At 46.8% G+C, this 20,117-nt stretch overlaps 1 protein-coding gene and 1 non-coding gene across 3 annotated transcripts in view; one reads left to right on the forward strand and one right to left on the reverse strand.

Annotated features, from left to right (window-relative positions):
• The window catches only part of PDLIM1 (PDZ and LIM domain 1), a 44,481-nt gene that overhangs the window by 11,830 nt on the left and 12,534 nt on the right, over positions 1 to 20,117 (forward strand). For both annotated transcript variants that reach the window (XM_026493723.4, XM_048218834.2), the window contains exons 2-4: positions 3,932 to 4,083; positions 5,977 to 6,061; positions 10,084 to 10,283. In XM_026493723.4, the coding sequence (XP_026349508.1) occupies positions 3,932 to 4,083; positions 5,977 to 6,061; positions 10,084 to 10,283 (437 nt within the window). The remainder of the gene's footprint in view (positions 1 to 3,931; positions 4,084 to 5,976; positions 6,062 to 10,083; positions 10,284 to 20,117) is intronic.
• On the reverse strand, positions 5,175 to 5,247 carry TRNAE-CUC (transfer RNA glutamic acid (anticodon CUC)). Its single transcript has one exon. It is a non-coding gene; the product is annotated as a tRNA-Glu (tRNA).

Genomic DNA, 20,117 nt, shown 5'->3' on the forward strand with positions numbered 1-20,117 from the left:
TTCAAGTCCAGGCTCAGGCCTTTAGCTGTGAGAACTTGAATCAGCCACAGCTTCTCTGAGTCTGTTGCCTCATCTGTGAAGTTATCTTATATGTTGGTGGTGAGGTCGTCAAATGGGAGATTGTATGGGAAAGGGCTTTAGTATTGTTTAAATCCCATTTTTCCCCCAAAAGTAGATGGCCCAGAGAATGTGAACTTCATCTGTTTCTGTGCAATTCCACCTGAGTCGCAGCTGACCATATTGTCTTGTAACTTTCTGAGATTTCCTTTGGCTTCCCATCTGTTTAGCTTAAAAAAAAAAAAAAAATCGGACCAAAAAATGGAATGGCCAGGCCTCGGTTACTCCGGCTTGGGACTCGTAAGGCTGGTTCTGGCTTGTCCAGGACACGCCAGGATGTACTTAACAGAAATGCCTCTCGCACAAGACGGTTTGGACCAATGCTGGAAATTCCAGAGTTGTTAGCAGCTGAGCATATGAAAGGAGAAGAAACTTCTGTTTCTGTTTTCTCAAGCTTTTCCCTCCCCACTCCGCCCTTGTCTCATCATTTAGTTTTGTGGGTGGTCACGTTCCAGGATAGTGATGTTGAGGGAAATGATTTTCTGATTCCTTTTGAAATCGTCATTTCTGAACGGGTATAATGAAGCAGTACGATTATATGTTTAACAACGCTAGATAGTTTAGACTCAGTCATTCATTGGACAAACATTATTGAGCACCTCCTATGTTCCAGGCACTGGGGTTACCACAGTGCAAAGGGCAGACAAAATCCTGCCCTCCCACACCTTACTGTTGAGTGGGCCCTCAGACATTAAATAAATAAACCCACAAAATAGATTTATAAACCTAACGTGACAAGTGTCATGAGGAAGAACAGCAGTGTGTTAAAAGGAAGGTGGTGATCTACCTTCGATTGGACCTCTCTGAGAGTGGTCATTTAAGTGTGACCTGAAGGAAGAGACCAAGTTAATCAGAGCAGAGGTTACAGGAGGTGCTAAGGCCCTGTGGTGGGAAAGGAGTAAGGAAGGCCCTGTAGCTAGAGCCTAGTTGGGGGTCTGGGATGGTGGTGGCATGACAGGAATGAGGAAGGTAGTGCGGTCTTTCTGGGCCTTGTTAGTGATTTTGGATTTTATCCTAAGGGGACTCTTTTACACTATTAGATTTCACACTCTTAGATTTCATGATGGATGGATTCCATCAGGCTGCTATCTCTGGAGATAGAATTTACCAACAGAATTATTGCCAGTCCTAAACAGAGTAATGCTTAGGGTCTTTTTTTTCTTTTTCTTTCTCTCTCTCTCTCTCTTTTTTTTTTTTTTTTTTTAAGTAAAGCTCTACGCCAAACACTGGGCTTGAACTCATGACCCTGAGATCAGGAGTTCCATGCGCTACTAACTGAGCCAGTTAGTAGGACCATTTTTATTTATTTACTTATTATTTTTTAAAGATTTTATTTATTTGAGAGAGAGAGAGAGGGAGAGAACACAGAGGCAGAGGGAGAGGGAGAAACAGACTCCCCGCTGAGCAAGGAGCCCGATGCAGGGCTCCAGCCCAGGACCCTGAGATCATGACCTGAGGGGAAGGCAGACATTTAACCCACTGAGCCAACCAGGCACCTTGTGTCTGTGTGTGTGTGTGTCTTAAATATTTGATTTTATTTTTTTAAAAAAGATTTTAGTAGAGCATGGGCAGGAGGGGGGAGGAGCAGAGGGAGAGGGAGAAGCAGGCTCCCCGCTGAGCAAGGAGCCTGATGCAGGGCTCCATCCCAGGACCCCGAGATCATGACCTGAGCCGAAGGCGAACTCTTAACCAACTGAGACACCCACGCGCCCCTTTAAAGATTTTATTTTTAAGTAATTGCTACACCCCATGTGGGGCTCGAACTCAGAACCCCGAGATCACAACCCTGAGATCAAGAGTCGCATGCTCTACCAGCTGAGCCAGCCAGGCTCCCCAGGGGCTTTTGCAAAGACAGATCTCTGGTAAAAAGATGATGGGAAAGCCAGAAAGGAAGGTTAGGAGGTCAAGATCTCTGCACTGGCTTCCACATCCTGCTACATTCCAGAAGAGTTTTGCCTGATAAAGTCATAGCATGTCTGAGCCGGAACGGATCCCAAGGATCAAGCCATCCACCCCTTACTTTATAGGGTCAGGGAGCTGATGGGAGGGATGGACCACGATGGCAGCATCACACCAGCTGCCTCATAAGCGGCCAGACCCCGGGGATACCACAGTGCAAAGGGCAGACAGATTTTCAGATTGGCGAGGGCTGATTAGAAACTGTGGCTGCTGAAAACTGCATCAGATATGGAGGCCTAGGGCGTAAACCTTGTGTTCTAGTTTGGTGCCTCAAGGGGCTTCTTACCCGTGGTTCAGCTTTGTGGAGACACCCAGATGTTCACAGGATCTTCCACAGTTGTCTCCAAGGGGTGGAGGGGGCACCAGGACACTGTGAGCCCTGGGAGTCTGCGTGTGTCCACCATTCTGCTCCTGGGGGCTTGCAAGCCCATCAAGGAGGGTCTCTCTCTCTCTCTCTTTTTTTTTTTTAAAGATTTAATATATTTGATAGAGAGGGAGGGTGAGAGAGTACAAGCAGGGGGAGCAGCAGAGGGAGAAAGAGAAGCAGGCTCTCCACTGAGCAGGGAGTCTGACTCAGAGCTCGATCCCAGGACCCTGGGTCATGACCTGAGCGGAAGGCAGATGCTTAACCGACTGAGCCACCCAGGCGCCCCAAGGAAGGTCTTTTAATATCAAAGTCACGGATGAACACTGGGATGATAGTAGTATTTTTAGTATCGCTTGGTTTAGAAAATACCTAGTAGCAAAAAATTACTCTGTGGGTAGTAGTACTGCAGAATGAGTTTGTGCTCCATTCATTGCAACAGCCGCTGCCATTCACTTGAAAAATAGCTGTGCATCTGTGTGTGAAGCATGATATTTATTCTGTCCACGTGTAATGCCCAGCAGGCAGGTGGATCTGACAGCCCACTGTAGTAATTGACTGGCTTTCCGCCAGCACTGGTGGCCCATAAATTTGGAACCGCTAATTCAGAGGATTCGGCCTGCAGAAAACCAGCCACCTAGAAGGGATCACCTAAACATGATCGGCTTCTCGGGCTGGAGAAAATGGGCCAGTGTGAGCTACACCACTGTATTTTAAAAAATTCTTTGTTGCCTTTTTTTTTTTTTTTAAGTAGGCTCCGTGTCCAGTGTGGAGCCCAACACAGGGCTTGAACTCACGACCCTGAGATCAAGACCTGAGCTGAGATTAGGAGTCGGACGCTCTACTGATTGAGCCACCCAAGTGCCCCCCCCTTTATTCCTTTTTTTAATTACAAGAGTAATTCAAGATCATTGTAAAAAAAAATTATGGAAATGTGTAACTGTGAACAATTTTATGTGCAGTGTTCCAATTTTTTCTGTGCTTAAATAATAAGACTTGTATACAAATAGGCTGTTGGTATACATAGTGTTCTCTACATAAGTGTGTGTTTTTAACGTACTTCGTAACTTAGGAAGCAACAAGGTTCAGCGGGAAGAACACTGGGTCTGGCTTCAGGGTTGGGTTCTGGCTCTGCAAATATACTAGTTGGATTGCTAGTAATATAGTGATTTCTTAGTGGGATGATCCCAGGTAAATCACAGATCTTTCTAAGCTTCAGTGTCCTGGTCTGTAAAGTAGGGACTGATGTGTGTCCTTTCTTAGAAGGTTGTTATAAGGATCCAATGACATGGTATGTAGAAAAGGCCTCTTGGTGACCCGTAACGTAGTATGTGGATATAAAGGATTGTTGTTTTTGAAACTTAGGATTTCAGCTCTTTTTCCTTTTTGAATGCTCTCATCCACATCAGTGAATACTTACCCCAGTGGTGACTTACTCAGTGGTTTCCTTGGAGACAAAGAGTAACTGACCTGCTCTTTCTTTTTTTCCAGGTCACTCCTGGAAGCAAGGCTGCGACAGCTAACTTATGTATTGGAGATGTGATCACAGCCATTGATGGGGAAAATACCAGCAATATGACACACTTGGAAGCTCAGAACAAAATCAAGGGCTGCACAGACAACTTGACTCTCACAGTCACCAGGTAAGGCCCATGGAAATGCTCAGTCCTCGACTGGAGTCTGCGTGTGAGCAGGCTGGCCTCCCCTGTCTCAGATCCCCTCTAGCCCCAGCTCCGTGCATGTGCGCAGCGGACAGGCCCAGGCTGGCAGGTCTATAGGATTGGGATTTCCCCAGGTTGCTCATTTTTCTCTTGAATTTTCCCAGTGCTGCTTATAGTGTGGGCATCTTTCTCTAGGAGCTCTGCATTTTCACTTGCTCCAACAAGCGACCAACCAAAACTCTGAGGAAGTAAAATCAGTTAAGTATTGTCAGGTAAAATGGAAGGAGAATTTCTTCCTGGAAACCTTTGAGAATCTACTGAGGATGCTGCTCGGGCCACACCACACCAGGCGGGGGGTAGGCACCAGGAGGTTACGGTGGCGGAGAAAGACGTCAACACCTTACACAGGATGTTGCACGCGAGCTTAAGTGCACTGCAAGAAAGCAGAGCTGAATGGTCTCCGTGGGTTGCCGCGTGAGGAGAGGGCATTGGGAATTGTCACTGGGGTAGAATCCCCATTCTGCTTCTGTTTAGTCTTGGGAGGGGTCCTGCAAGGGCGTGGTTTCAGGAGACCTTTGGTTTAACCTTTACTGGCTCCCTCTTTCCTGTTGGATGAAGTTCACATTGTTCGGAGCACCTGGGTGGCCCAATTGGTTAAGCGTCTGCCTTTGGCTCAGGTCAGGATCCCAGGGTCCTGGGATCAAGTCCCGCATTGGGCTCCCTGCTAGGCGGGGAGCCTGCTTCTCCCCCTCCCTGTCCCCCTGCTTGTGCTCTTTCTCTGTCAAATAAATAAACAAAACCTTAAAAAAAAAAAAAAAAGTTCACATTCTTCTTTCTGGTCTTCTGTCAACCTGCTGTTTAATGCCGTGAACTTCAGCTTCCGCTGCCCTTCATCATGAGCGCTTTGCTCGGGTTCTTACCTATGAAATAGGTTTATCCCTTTTTCTACCTTGTGCCGCAGGACTGGTGGGAGGACCAGGTGTGGGGTGGGACGTCCGAATATTTTGTATACTTCAGAGCCCTGACCCCATAGGAGGTGCATCTTTTTTTTTTTTTTCCTGAAGTAGGCTCTACACCCAACATGGGATTTGAACTCATGACCCTGAGATCGAGAGTCACATGCTCTACCGCTTGAGCCAGCCAGGCGCCCTGCCCCATTTTTTTCCTATTCCCTCAAAAGCACATTTGTCCCTCATTCTCATCTCCATTTCTATCAGTCCATACCTCTTCTAAGACGTACTTCCATCCATTCATTCTTTTTTTTATTATTATTATCCATTTGCCAATGAACTCAGCAGGCGTGTCTTGTGGCGGTCTGGCAGCGTGCTTGGCACTCTGACCACACAGCGCGGGCATCCGTACGCTCCCTCTCTTGGAGAGGAAGAAACCACACTAACGAAAGCCGGGACTAGACTGAGATTGTTGCTGTGTGATCAGTACACAGAAGTCCTTTGCACACTCAAGAAGGGAGGTATCACTTTTCTTGGGGCCAGCCGTGCTCACGAATAAGTGGGTTACCTGGTCTGGCTCAAGAACACTGGGAGAGGGAGAGGAGAAGCTCGGTCGGTCCTGACCGAGGTGGGGCAGCGTGAGGCTGCTCAGGAGCGTGGCGCGGGGAGGAGGCCGGTGTGTGGGGCGCGACACAGTGCGGTGAGAGAGGATGAGGCCGGCGGAGGCCTGAGCCGCCTGGGAAGCCCCTCGGGGATGCGTGCGGACAGCCATCAGACAAGACCTCATCAGATTGGCAAACGGAGGGGAAGGTGGGCAGCAGAGCCCTAGTTCAGAGGCCAGAAGTCAGGCAAGAGGGGCATTTTCTGGATTTTAGTAAATATTATTTAGCATGAATGAAACAACAGCTTTGTCCATCTGTTGCAGATCCGAACAAAAAATCTGGTCTCCCCTGGTGACAGAGGAAGGGAAGCGTCATCCATACAAGATGAACTTGGCCTCTGAACCCCAAGTAAGTACTCGTTCATCCTTGCCGCTGCTGCTCCTGCCTTCTTGGCCTTCCACACGGCTTAGCACCCCCCACCCCCACCCCCGGTTTCTCTGGCCCTGGAGGCCTGGGCCGAGGCCAGGGGAGTCCTCGGCTGACACCGCGGGGACCTGGCTCCTGTTGGCTTCTTCCCGTAAGGGAGCGCGGGAGGACAGAGCTGGAAAGCCCCAGGGCAGGGGCGCCGGGACTGGACTCGGAGCGTAGGAAGTGATACAGGAAGCAGGAGGACGCCTTCCTGCACACAATAGGGTGGCAGGACCACGGTGACATCAAGGAGCTGGCTCAGCTCACCATGGATTTCAGATCCACGCGAATCAGACTGGGGAGAAAACAAGTGTTCGGTTCTGAGGCCTGGAGCTGAGAGGCGAGACGCGATGGTTATCCCGCCTCTCCTCCCCGGACCCCTCTCTCTGGTTTCCACCAGCCTTCTGGCGGAAAGCTCTCATCTCTGTAGAAGTGAGACTTCTGGGGAGACCCTAAAATAATGACACAAAATAAAGTGGCAGTTCAGGCTGAGACCGTGGTAGGCAATTCGTGTACAATTCGATCAGCCAAATAGAATTTCTGAGGGCAGTAGACTCTCTGAAGATCCCATATTTGTAAACAAGTCTCCCGGTAGTTAGATTAAAAGTGATTTTATTTCTTTCTTCCTTAATTGCATCTCCTAAATTATCTACAATGAATGGGTATTCTTTTGAAATAAGGGGGTATTCCCATTCATTGTAGATAATTTAGGAGATGGTAAGGAGGGCACATATTGCATGGTGCACTGGGTGTTATACACAACTAATGAATCATGGAACTTTACATCAAAAACCAGGGATGTACTGTATGGTGACTAATGTAATATAATAAAAAAATATTATTATTAAAAAAGGGGGAAACTTCAGAATGTCTAGAACATTTGTGTGAAATTACTCGTGCCTGGCCTACTCCTTTTACAAAGTATGTGTCTTGGATACATTAATGAATTATTAATAGTGAGTTTATAAATAGGGGTGCCTGACTGAGTCCAGTGGAGCCCACGACTCTTGAACTCAAGAGTTGTGAGTTCGAGCCCCATGCTGGGTATAGAGATTACTTAAAAATAAAAAGATCCTTAAAGAAAGTTAATAGATTGATAATGGCTTTTGTGTGGATAAATTGAGTGGTTGTGTATAAGTCATATTTTCTCAGAGGTATCCATTAAAATTTCTGAGATGTAGTCACACAACATTTTTTTCATTAATATAAAAAAAAATCATACTCAAGAAATCCTAAGAGTTACATTAAGGACCATTTTGCATCTGTCATTTCAAAACCGGTATGAACATGTTATTCTGTACAGCTCCTGTAAGGAAAGCTGATAGAATGGCACTCAGTCTGTAAACCAGCAGTTATGCAGACTAATTTTATTTTTTTATTATTTTTTAAAAGTTTATTATTATTTTTTTTAGTAAGCTCTATACCCAACATCGGGCTTGAACTCACAACCCCCACATCAAGAGTCTCAGGCTTTTCCAACCGAGCCAGCCAGGCACCCCATGCAAACTAATTTTAAACATGCCTCTGTTAATTCCAGTTTCCTGAGACATTCGTAGCCACTTCACTGAATTTACTATAAATGTTAAGTTTCAATGTGTTAAGCTCTCATATATTTTACAATACATAAGGAATGATTTTGTTTTAATTTGGTCTACCTAAAATGTTATTTTCACTTAAATAGGTAATAGTTTCAGTTATACTTTTTATATGTCTTGATTGAGTTTTCATCATAAACATATAATCCGGTCCCTGTATTAATATTTTGAAGGTAGTTCTCTTCCTTAAAAAAAAAGAATTTAAAAGATTCTTTACAAATACTCTAACATCTAACTTGGGTATATTTTTCTTTTGATTCCAGTAATTCTTTGTTCGTATGAAGAACTTCCTACTCTCCTTTTTCCAAAACCTTCTACTTCCAGTCATTCTAAAATAAAGGAATGAGTAAGAGCAGAGTTCATCTATAATTAAAAGATCTGTTAGTTCATGTAATGCCAACCACCACCCCAGCTTATCTGAGGTCAGAATAGTTACACACCTAGTTTATATTTCCTCATTATTGAGTTTCCTTGGAGACTGATAAATACAAAGCCCAAACAATTACATCATCCCTTCCAAAAGGCAGGCCCTGAATTAACCGCCTGACTTCTGGAAAGACCAGTATTCACATGGGGTTAGAGATATTCCTTTTATGTACAAAACAGATACATTCTCGGAAGATTCCCTATAAAGTGAAAAATCAGGATTTCCAACCGGAATAATTTTCTGTTGACTTCCCTTCTCATTGGAAATGTGTTTCTAGGGAGGGAGAAGGGACTGGACACTGGTCGCATGTCTGCCGTTTGCCATCACTGTGCTTGCTACACTGTGTCACACCAAGTCCCCGTGAGGGAGGCTGTACTGACTTCATTGTAAAGATGAGAAATGGGCTCAGAGAGCTCTAACTTGCCCGCAGCCAAACAGGAATTGACAGGGGAAAATTGAGCCAAGACCGAAAACTCGGAATCTTCCTTGGTGCTCAGCATCCTGAGCTGCTCTGGGGAATTCTGGGGAATTGCTGTGGAGAGAACAGAGCTGTGCCAGAGTCCCGAGCCACCACCGATTTGCAGATGCCCTGCTGTTAGTGACGATGTATTATTCCTCATGGTAGCTGTGCCATAAAATTTACTTAACCATGCTTTGAGGACTGCTAAAGTTATTTTCTTAACTAATTATACTTCCCTTTTTTGGCAGGTGATCTCTGTGTACTTAGCTTTTGTCCAATGTGGACGAAGTGAACTCAATGTAATTTCTACATTGAAACCTCACTGGTTCCAACTTGTTAAAAAGGAAGCCTATCTGAATAGTGAAAAAGAAATCTCAATCATAAAAATATTTTCTTGTCTTTTATTCAGATCAGTACACAGTGATTTAAGCTGTTATTTTTAATGGTCATGTTTTCTAAGAAAGCGTGAAAGACTTGGAAGTTTTGGTGAAAAAGAAAGGGCAAAAAAAAAAAAAAAAAGGAGGAGCAACAGAAGACCAGGACTCTTTTGGGGCCAGTTGTTCTGGGCCTGGGTGTTAAGAAAGAGGCCAGGATTCAGGAAAGTCCTGTGTTGGGGAACGCACAAATATGGTGCAGGTTGAGTTTAGTGGCTGCATAGACCGTGCTGTGGGGTTGCTCCAGAATGTTCGTGCAGACTGCACCTTTCTAATTACGTTGTCAGAAAAGCCATGATTTTTAAGAACAGGAATGTTAGTGTCAAAAGTGTCTTAAAGCAGCTCTGAGCTCTCTTAGGTGTAGGAATTGTCGGGCTAGGCAGTCCAGGGAGGGGGCGGAGGGCGCTGTCTCAGGTTACAGAAGGAGGAACTCGGGGCATGGACCTCTAACAGGTAGCTCCTTGCCTTCCTCTGGTGAGCCCTGGCCTTTTCCTGCAAGAAAGCGCAGATCCCGTGCGCCTTTTACCCCTTCCTGCCCGAGCACGAGCCCGCTTTGCCTTGTCAGCAGCTGCTGCGCCCCAGGGGCCCCCGGGCTTCCTATCTTGCTTGTCGAACCCGCAGGATCCTAGGGAATTTGTCTCCACCTTTTATCATCTCCTGCTCCACACTGACCCAAGTGACTTCCTGTTCTTCTCCTCCTTGTGCCGTAATCCCTCTGGAATGTGCCCTGAAAGGGTGTATCAGCTCCCGCTTGGATCATGACGGCCCTTGGCATCCATGGGTGTCATGCCCAGGGGGCCCAGCGGCAGGCCAGGCCTGACTGGGCCTCAGGGAAGAGTGAGAAGGCTTTGCTGGTGTGTGAAGCCGCACCCTGGCCTATCTTGAGACTTCCCCACTTGTTGCCTGCGTGTCTCGTGGGCATGTCAGAGCCCCCCCCGCTGAAGTCTGGGGTGGACCCAGGGCCCCTGTAGCTTGCTTTCTGGCCCTCAGCCCACACTGTCCCTCGAGGGGTGTGCACTGATTGCTCTTCTGATCTCTGCCCACAGGAGATCCTGCACATAGGGAGTGCCCACAACCGGAGTGCCATGCCCTTCACCGCCTCACCGGCCTCCAGCTCTGCCCCCAGGGTCATTACAAACCAGTACAACAACCCAGCTGGCCTCTATTCCTCTGAAAACATATCCAACTTCAACAACGCCTTGGAGTCAAAGACAGCAGCCAGTGGGCAGGAGCCGAACGGCAGAGTGTAAGTAGCCCTTGAATCCCCCCTACAGGCCAGTCCTGGGAAAGGCTGTTCACAGCAGCACCAGGCTCGTCCAGGCAGGTGGAGGGAGGCTGAGCCGCCTCGAGGCCAGAGAGAAAAATATCTGTTTTAGCACCGTGCTTTCTGCATTCATTTTCCTTATTTCTAAAAAGGGGCAAGTACCACCTGCCTTGTCGGGTTGCTGTTAACATAAGAAGTAATGTGTAAAATGCCAGTACTGTGCCTGGCACGAGCAAATCAATTACTCACCGAGACCTGTGTTCTTATTTTCTGGATTTCTCGGGTTGTCGTCATCTTCCCAGTGATCATCTTCCTTCTTTGGCAGCCCTACTGATTTCTGAGAAATTCTTTCGTATTTATAGTTCAGGGCTTCTCCTTGTGTTCACCATCTGATCTGAGCAAGGGACAAGTACTTCATGATGCAGTTTTTGTGAACGAGTGTTTGCTTTTTTCCTCCAGAGCAGCCCAGTAGAAACAATAGAAATTTGTGAGGATATAAATGTGTGTCTGTCGGAACAGGTTCTGATCGGAGGCAGAGGTGGGGTGGAGGGGCTGCAGATGGACAGCACAGAGAGGTCTAAGGAAGCATCTTTCTCAGGGCTGGGGAGGCCTGTCCCCTCCTGTCGCTAGCCATTTGGCCACAGTTGCCTCGAAGTCTTTATCCGAAGTACCCTCTGGCTTCCCAGCAGAGGGGGCCCAGTGTCTGTCCATCCCAGACTCTTTGGTTGGTTGCTTGCTTGGTTTTTTAAGTAGGCTCCATCCCCAGCCTGGAGCCCAACTCAGGGCTTGAACTCATGACCCTGAGATCAAGACCTGAGCTGAGATCGAGAGTCGGATGCTTAACCGATTGAGCCACCCAGGCGGCCCATCCCAGATTCTTTGAAGATGAATCCAGAAACACTGGGGATACCACAGCCCATGGTAAAATAACTGGGTTTGAGTATGCAGAATAGGAGGTGGGACCAGTTCTCTGTGAGTGAAAAGATGATGGTCTAGGTTATGCGTTGCCCCCTCACACACCCAAAGTTGGGAGGGAAGATAAGGACCTGAGGGCAGAGCTCGGAGTGCAGACAAGGGGGAGCAGAGTGGCCTGTAAGCAGCTCCACATGCAACACGCCTAGAGTGGCTCCAGCAGCTCCGCTCATTCATTAATGTCTGCTGATCGATTTCACCGAAACGGAAGCCGAAAAGCCTTTTTTAAAATCTGAAACCTGATTTTTAAATGTTGGTGACAGTTGAATTGGTTGGAAAGTAGCATGTGGTCCAAACCTTCTCTGATCTGTGAGCATCTTTCCCACTTGGAATCCTCAGTTCTTGTTCCCACTGAAGCCCGTTTGCTGTTCAGTTTCTCCCCAATTCACCTTTAACGAGAATCTGCCCAGCTCTTAGGGTGAGTAAATTGCAAACCCATTGCTTCAGACGCAGGGTAGGAGAGGTTAAGGCACGGGAGGTTCCAGGCGACTTAAATGTGTGGAAGGGGCTGTCGTGGGGATCCTTCCCAAGGACTCCCTCACCAGACTATGCAGATAGTCGCCCTCTCCCTGGAAAAGGGAGATAGACGTAATTGGGCACCCTCTGCATGCAGGTCCCTGTGCCCAGCACTGAAAGGCTCTGCGATTTCCTTTAAGTTTCTTAGAGTCTAGAAGGAGGGACTGTTTGCTGCATGACTTTGGCTTTACAAATGTTCCAGGTTACTGACATTGCTTGTAGCAACCAAGGCAAGGTGGCTACTAACACTGCTTCTTGCCCCAAATTCCAGTTCCTGCAGGGCCTTAGTGGCTTGGGATGACGATGCCCTTCCAGGTGACTGCGGGGGCATTTGGGGGTACCTGAGAAAGAATGTCGTTCTGGGTCCCCTGGGCTTTCCCCGAAGGGAAGCTTTCTCTTATCCAGCCCCGTGGGGAGCCAAGTGGCCGAAACTCCAAGGGCCATGATTCCTGTTCTTTGCTGCTTTGGTGCAGGGAGAGAGGCTGAGGACGTGACCCTCTTTTACTGTCCCGGAGTGGAATGTTCCATGATCTGGATTTAATAACCCAGGAAATGACACATCCTTAATTGAAAGAACTGCTATGCATTGGGAGAAATATGTGCCTGGGGAGTGTTTTTAGTCTGGCTTTGGCGGTTATTCCTTCGTTAATATCTTCTTTCTTCCCTCACGCTCCCCACCTGCTCCCCCCGTCCAGTCTGAAACAATTAAGTCTGGAAGTGTCTGGACACTTGCAGGCCTTTCCTGCCGCCCCTGTCCCCTCCTGTCGCAGACCTTCTGGCTGCAGCAGGCTCTGAGTCTTTCTTGATATCAAGGCTCTCCTTTCAGATTTTCTCAGCACAGGGGGCCGAGCTTCTGCCTCACCCCAGACTCTGAAGATAAATCCAGAAAACAGTGGGAATACCGCAGCCCATGGCAGAGGCAGTGCCCGCAAGGGCCATGCTGCCCATCGTGGGGCTCTGCTTACTAGCCTGCTTTCGAGAGGCCACTGTGTTCTCAGCAGGGAGAAACTGTCCTGCGCGGCCGGCAGTCACCGGGTAGCTTGCTTGCTCAGTCAGCAGAAGTCCCAAGCGCTCACTCACCCCCGCTGTTTAGTCTGTAACATTCACTGAGGTTCCAGAATTGGCTCATTTCATACTTGGCGTCTGAGGTCATCACCGATTCCCTGGGGCTCACTGTTGCGTTTCTTTGTCCCATGCACTTCAAAGCAGCCCAGTGTGTGTGTGGCTCCCTGTCTCGTTGGGCGTCCCGGGGCCGCGTCCCCATGTGACAAGAATATAGACAGCATTGCTGTTTCCAGATTAAACTGGGATGGCAGGCAAGCGGGCACCATCTGCCGCCTGCCTCCCAGCACACACACAGCTGAGTGGGACAGCCTTTGGGGCCATTCAGCTTAACAGTCGTTTATTGAGTACCTGCTGTATACCACGTGGGTGGAGGAAATGTTGCTCTGTTCACCTGCCCTCTGACCTCTTTCAACTGACTCGAAGGGCTCTGGTCATTTTCTGGTAATTCAGGGCCTGGATTTCTTTGTAGATGGGATGCCGCTTTATACGCTCGCGAAGGTACAGGCCTCGTAGGTGGAGGGCCCATGAATTCCAGGCAGGCCTCTTACCTAGGGCAGCCCATGTAACTTCTGTGAGACTCAGCTTCCCCGCCTCTAAGGCGCACGGAATGTTTTCTGTCCCCCCAGCAGGTTATTTAGAGAATGCACGGAGGTGTGCAGAAAGCACCCCGCACAGGTGCTCTGTGAGCGCCGGTTGTCACTGATTTCCCTGCCTGTGAGGCCCCGTACCCATCGCTTCTGAGTCCTGGGGGCTCCAGAAGGGCAGAAGTGTGTGGCTAAGTGCTCTGGAGAAGATGTTGCTATGACTTCCGGTAGACTTTCTTTCCAGCACTGTAGCTCGAGTCCCGCCGGCCGGTACAGGCCGTCACCTTCCTGAGGGAGTGCTGGCCTCTTCGTGGAATGAGCGGCTGGGCTCCCTTAACCAGCACAGTAGTCTGAAGACACCGGCTCCCCCAGCTTGTGTTCTCAGGCAGTGCCCTCCCTCTCCCCGTGTACTGATGCGGCATATTTCTAAGCAGGCGCACTGGAAATAAAGGGACGCATTGTTCACTATTCAGTGATACCAGAGGGATTATATTAACCCTGACTCCTTCAGAGCTGGAGCAGAAGAAAATCTCTCTCATGACGGTGGCCGTTTACCCCCTAGCTAAACTTGCCTGCAGCCCCCAGAAAACTGGCTCTGGGGTCTGGGCGTTCCTCCCTCTTCCCCCGGTGCCCATAACGACTGCTCTGGTTTCTTATGACAGGTCCAACATCTAGGCCTTTGAAGACTAAAACTCTGGGAGCCTTCTGGCTAGGCTCCTTTTCCAAAAAGGATTATCTAGCATTTCTCAGTACTGCATGTTGTGGTGAACGATGGGGCAGCCAAGTTGAGGCACCTCAGACTTGAAGAGTTTTTCCGAGTCAGCCTGCATCCTTCATCCCTGCTGACATGGGCACCGAGTACTAAAATCTCTGCATTGTTTCCAGTTAGCGCTTAACCCTCCCTCATGTGGGGAAAAGATTTCTTAGGCTTCATTAAACTTTCTGTTTTAAAGTAATTGTAGATTCACATGTGGTCATAGAAAATAATAGAGAGAGGCCCCTATGCCCTTTATCCAGTTCCCCTCAGTGGTACCAGCTTGAAAACTACAGCACAATATCAAAAGAAGAATGTTGACATCAGTATGGCCAAGACAGAGAAGATTTCCGTCACCGCAAGGTCCCTCGTGTTGTCCTTTGATAGCCACACCTACTCCTCCCACCCCCTCACCTTCCTTAACCCCTGGCAGCCGCTAATTTGCTATCCATTTCTATACTTTTGTTATTTCAAGAATGTTCTATTAATGGAATCATACAAGAGGTGACTTTTTGGAATTGGCTTTTTTTACTCAGTATAACTCATTGGAAATTTATTTGATTTATTCAGGTGGTTTTATGTACCAATAGTTCCCTTTATTCCTGTTCTAAGAATTTTTTTTTCATTGTGGTAAAAAATACTTAAAATATACCATCTTAACCATTTTTAAGTGTATAGGACTGGTAACTATATGCACATCATTGTGCAACAGATCTCTAGAACTTTTTGTCTTGTGAAACTGAAATTCTGTATCCACCGAACAGCCTCCCTTTCCCCTACCCCTCTGGGCAGAGGGAGAGGGAGAGAGAATCCTAAGCAGGCTCCACACCCAGGGAGAGCCTGTCATGGGCTCGATCATACAACCCTGAGATCACGACCTGAGCTGAAATCAAGGGTCTGATGCTTGACTGACTGAGCCCCCCAGGCACCACTCCCACTCTGTTCGTAGGAGTGACTACTTGAGATAACCTCACCTAAGTAGAATCCTGTGGTGTTTGTCCTATTGTGACTGGTTTATTTCACTTAGCATAATGTCGTCAAGGTTCATCCATGTTGCAGCATGTGACAAGATTTTTTTAAGGCTCAGGAATACTCCATCGTCTGTATGTACCACATTTTCTTTATCCATTCATCCCCAGTGGACAGGCTGCTCCCACCCTCAGAGATTGTGACTAATGTTGCAATGAGCAGGAGTATGCAGTATCTTTTTGAGATCCTGATTTTAATTCTTTTGGCTAGATACACACAAAAATGGGATTGTTGGATCATATGAGTAATTTTATTTTATTTTATTTTTTTGAGGAAACTTCATAGCGTTTTTCTATACTGCTGTGCTGTTTTACATTCCCATCAACAGTGCACGGGGTTCCAGTTTCTCCATTCTTACCGACATTTGTAGTTCTTTGGGTTTTTGGGTTTGGTTTGGGGATTTTTTAGTTATTTTTGTAGCAGCTATTCTATATCCTTTCATATGGTTGCTGGCCAGTACGTATCTTTCTGGAGAAATGTTTGTTCAAGTCCTTTGCCCATTTTGTTTTTAAAGATTTTATTTATTTATTTGACAGAGATAGAGACAGCCAGCGAGAGAGGGAACACAAGCAGGGGGAGTGGGAGAGGAAGAAGCAGGCTCATAGTGGAGGAGCCTGATGTGGGGCTCGATCCCAGAACGCCGGGATCACGCCCTGAGCCGAAGGCAGACGCTTAACCGCTGTGCCACCCAGGTGTCCCCCTTTGCCCATTTTTAAAATCAGGTTATCTGGGGTTTTTGTTGTTGTTGTTGTTGTTGTTGTCATAGAGTTGTAGGAATTCTTTATATACTCTGGACATTAACCCCTTATCAAAAATATGGTTAGCAAATATTTTCTCCTATCCCATAGATTGCCTCTTCACCCTGTTGTTTCTTTTGCTATGTAGAAGCTTTTTAGTGTGATGTACTCCCATTTGTCTAATTTTGATTTTGTCGCCTGTGCTTTTGGTATCATGTTCAAGAAATCATTTCCAAGACTGATATCCCAAAGCTTTACCCCTATGTTTTCTTATAGGATTTTTATGGTTTCAGGTCTTATATTAGGTCTTTAATCCATTTTTTAGTTGATTTTTGTATATGGTGAGATAAAGGTCCATTTTCATTCTTTTATATAGTGATACCCAGTTTTATCAACACCATTTTTTGAAGAGACTATCCTTTCTGCATTGCGTGTTCTTGGCATCCTTATCAAAGATCATTTTGACCATATTTCCCAGGTTCGCCCCCCCACCAGGCTCTGTATTTTCTTCCACGGTCTATATGTCTGTCTGTATGCAGGTCCCACACTGTTATGATTACTGTAGCTTCGTAATATGTTTTGACATCAGGAAGTGTGATGCCACTAGTTTTGCTTTGCTTTCTCAAGATTGCTTTGGCTATTTGAGGTCCTTTTGAGATTTCCTATGAATTTTAGGATGCTTTTTCCTATTGCTGCAAACAACACCACTGAGTTTTTGATGGGGATTACACTGAATCTGTAGATTGCTTTCAGTAATGTAAACATTTTAACATTATTAATTCTTCCAGTCTATAAACATGGGTGTCTTTCCATTTATTTGTGTCCTCTTTAATTTCTTTTATCGGCGTTTTGTAGTTTTCAGTGTACAAGTTTTTCATCTCCTTGGTTAAGTTTATTCTCACAGATTTTATTCATTTGATGCTATTTTAAATGGGATTGTTTTCCTAATTTTCTTTGTGAATTGTTCATTGTTAGTGTATAGAAACACAATTGATTTTCGTGTGCTGATTTTCTATCCTGCAGCTTTGCTGAACTCCTTTATTCTAACAATTTTTTTGTTTGTGGATCTTTAGGATTTTCTATGTATGAGATCATGCCATCTGTAAACAGAGATAATATTACTTCTTCCTTTCCAATTTGGATGATTTTTATTCCTTTTCCTGCCTAATTTCTTAGGCTAGAACTTCAGTACTATATCGAACAGAAGTGGTGAGAGTGGGCATCCTTGTCTTTTTCCTGAGCTTAGGGGAAAAACTTTCAGTTTTTCACCATTAAGTATGTTAGCTGTGGGCTTGTCATGCATGACCTTTATTATGTTGAAGTAATTTCCTTCTGTTCCTGATTTGTTTAGTGTTTTTATCACGAGAGTGTGTGGAATTTTGTCAAATCTATTTTCTTGATCAACTGAGATGATCTTGTGGTTTTTATCTTCCATTCTGGTAATGAAGTGTATCGCACTGATTGATTTTGGTATGTTGAGTCATCTTTGCATTCTAGGAATAAATCCCACTTAGTCATGGTGTATAATCATTTTAATGTGCTGTTGAATTCTGTTTGCTGAGGATTTTTGCATCAATACTATTAGAGATATTGGTCTGTAGTTTTATTTTCCTTTGGTACCTTTGTCTGCTTTTGGTATCAGGGTAATGCTGGCCTCATAGAATGAGTTTGGAAGTGTTCCCTCCTCTTCAGTTATTTGGAAGACTTTGAGAAGGATTGGTTTCAATTCCTCTTCTTTTTTTAATATTTATTTATTTATTTGAGAGAGAGAGCATGAGCGTGGGAGGGGAGGGGCAGAGGGAGAGGGAGGAGAGAGAGAGAGAGAATCCCAAACAGACTCCCTGCTGAGCGTGGAGCCCTACACGGGCCTCAGTCCCACAACCGTGAGATCATGACCTGAGCCAAAGTCAAGAGTCAGACGCCCAACCAGCTGAGCCACCCAGGTGCCCTGGTGTCAGTTCTTTAATTGTTCGGTAGAATTCTCCAGTGAAGCCTGGTCCTGGGTTTTTCGTTGTTGGGAGACTTTTGGTTACTGAGTCAATCTTGTTATTTATTATAGGTCTGTTCAGATTTTTTCCTTTCATGATTTCATTTTGGTAGGTTATATGTTTCTAGGAATTTATCCGTTTCTTCCAGGTTTGTACATATTGTTCATAATAATCTCTTTTGATCCTTTTTATTTCTGTCAGATCCACTGTTACTGTCTCTTCTTTCATTTGTTTTTTGTTATTTGAGTCTTCCCTCTTTTTCTTAGTCTAGCTAAGAGTTTATCAATTTGTTGATCTTTCTAAAAAAAAAAAACCAAATTCTTAATTTTCCTTATTGATCTTCTGTCTGGTTGTTCTGTCCTGATTTGTCTTTATTCCATGGTATGGATGTACCACAGTTTGTTCAACCATTCACCCATCGAAGGACGTCTGGGTTGTGCCTGGTTTTCAGCTCTTATAAATAAAGCTGCTATAAACATTTATGAACAGGTTTTTGTGCAACCATAAATTTTTATCTCTTTGGGATAAATGCCCAGGTAGTTAGTTACATGTTTAATTTTATAAAACTGCTCAGCTGTTTTGCAAAGTGTACCGTTTTACGTTCCTACCCACAAGGTCTGAATAATCAGGTTTTTCCTTATCCTCTCTAGCATTGGGTGCTGTCACTGTTTTTTATTTTAGCCATTCTCATAGGGGTGAGTAATATCTTATTGTGGTTTTCATTTGCACTTCCCTCGTGGGTAGAGATGTCAAACATCTTTTCATGAGCTTTTATTTGCCATCAGCATATTCGCTAGTCCTTTTTTGGATATCCAGTTTCAGATCCCCCAGCTTCTCAGCCTCAGCTGCTTTTTCAGAAGCTGCCACCCCCTAGGGAAGAGGGACAGTACGCCTGATGGGGCCAAAGAGCAGACGTCAGATGGCGGTGCGATGTACCCATGCAGATGGACAGGATTCTGTGCAAGCGCAGCGTCATCTGTGGGTAACAGAGCTCTAGGCTCCCCAGCCTGCCGGGCCGCCTCCCAGATCTAAGGAGGCAGGCAGTGGCCGCCAGCAGTCTTTCTCAGCAAGTCCAACCACTTTGTCTGTAGGGCTGAAGCCATTTTTACAAGTGCAGGTGAAGAATGCCAATGACATTGACTCACTCACTGCCCGCCCACCCACCCATGTGTCATTCGTTCCCATTCCCTTTTGAAAAGAAAACAGGTATGTGGGTAATCATAGGGGTAATTCTCCCCAGGTTACCTCTCCCTCTCCTTCTCTTTCTCTGTCTTTCCCGGTCAGCCTCCCGGGGCACTTGGGGTACTCAGGTCCCCGGCTGGAAGCAGAGTCAGCTGCGTCGATGAAAGTTCAAAGAGCGAAAATGCCTTGCTGCTGCCAGGGAAGGTCAGAATGGAAGCAGAAAGACTCATCAGCAGGTCACTGTGCTGCTGCGGTGGGGGGAAGGGAAGCCCGCCACCAGCCCTGTCCACTGCGGCCGGCTGGTCCCTGCCTTTGTCTGTCTCCCTCCCACCCTCAGGGGCCTGTGGGAGCCTCCCACCCCCCAGGCGTGTGATGGGCCACCTTGAGGAGTGGTCTTCACCCAGGCAGGAGTAGAGTCCAGCTTCCCCGCTCTGCCTGTGAGACACTTGAGGTTACCCAGGGTTGCTCCTCCCTGCTGGACGGGAGCGAGAGGTCTGGCTACCCACATGGCCTCCAGTGCCACCGCTGGAGGTGTGGTGGCCTTGTTACTGCTGAGCGGTGGTCAGGGTCCTCGCTTCCCACCGGGCTTTTTCATCCCAGCTGCATAGGGATGAAACTCGGGCTCCCGACTGGGCCTTCTCTGATGCCACCCGGGAGGGTCCTTGTGGTGCCTCATCACAGCCTGGTGAGGGCAGAAGGCTGGACTTCCCACTGGCCACTTCTGGCACTTGGCTGGAGGAAAAATGTTCCTGCTTCCCAGTGTCATGTCAGGCTGGCCGCCCCTTTCTTGGTCATTTGGTGAGAGAGAGCAGGTCCTCGGGGCTCTTGTCTGTACTCACTGCCCTTTCTGGGTTGCTGCCTCTTCAGCTCCTTGTCTGGGAGATCTGTGAGGCAAAAAGAAAACTCAGGGAACTCACCAGGGTGTTCTTCCTCGGTCCCAAGTCCCCCATCTGGTGTGGCTTCTGCTTCCTTCCCAGTGTCATATTCTT

Source organism: Ursus arctos, unplaced genomic scaffold (genome assembly GCF_023065955.2).
Source record: "Ursus arctos isolate Adak ecotype North America unplaced genomic scaffold, UrsArc2.0 scaffold_7, whole genome shotgun sequence".
NCBI lineage: Eukaryota > Metazoa > Chordata > Mammalia > Carnivora > Ursidae > Ursus > Ursus arctos.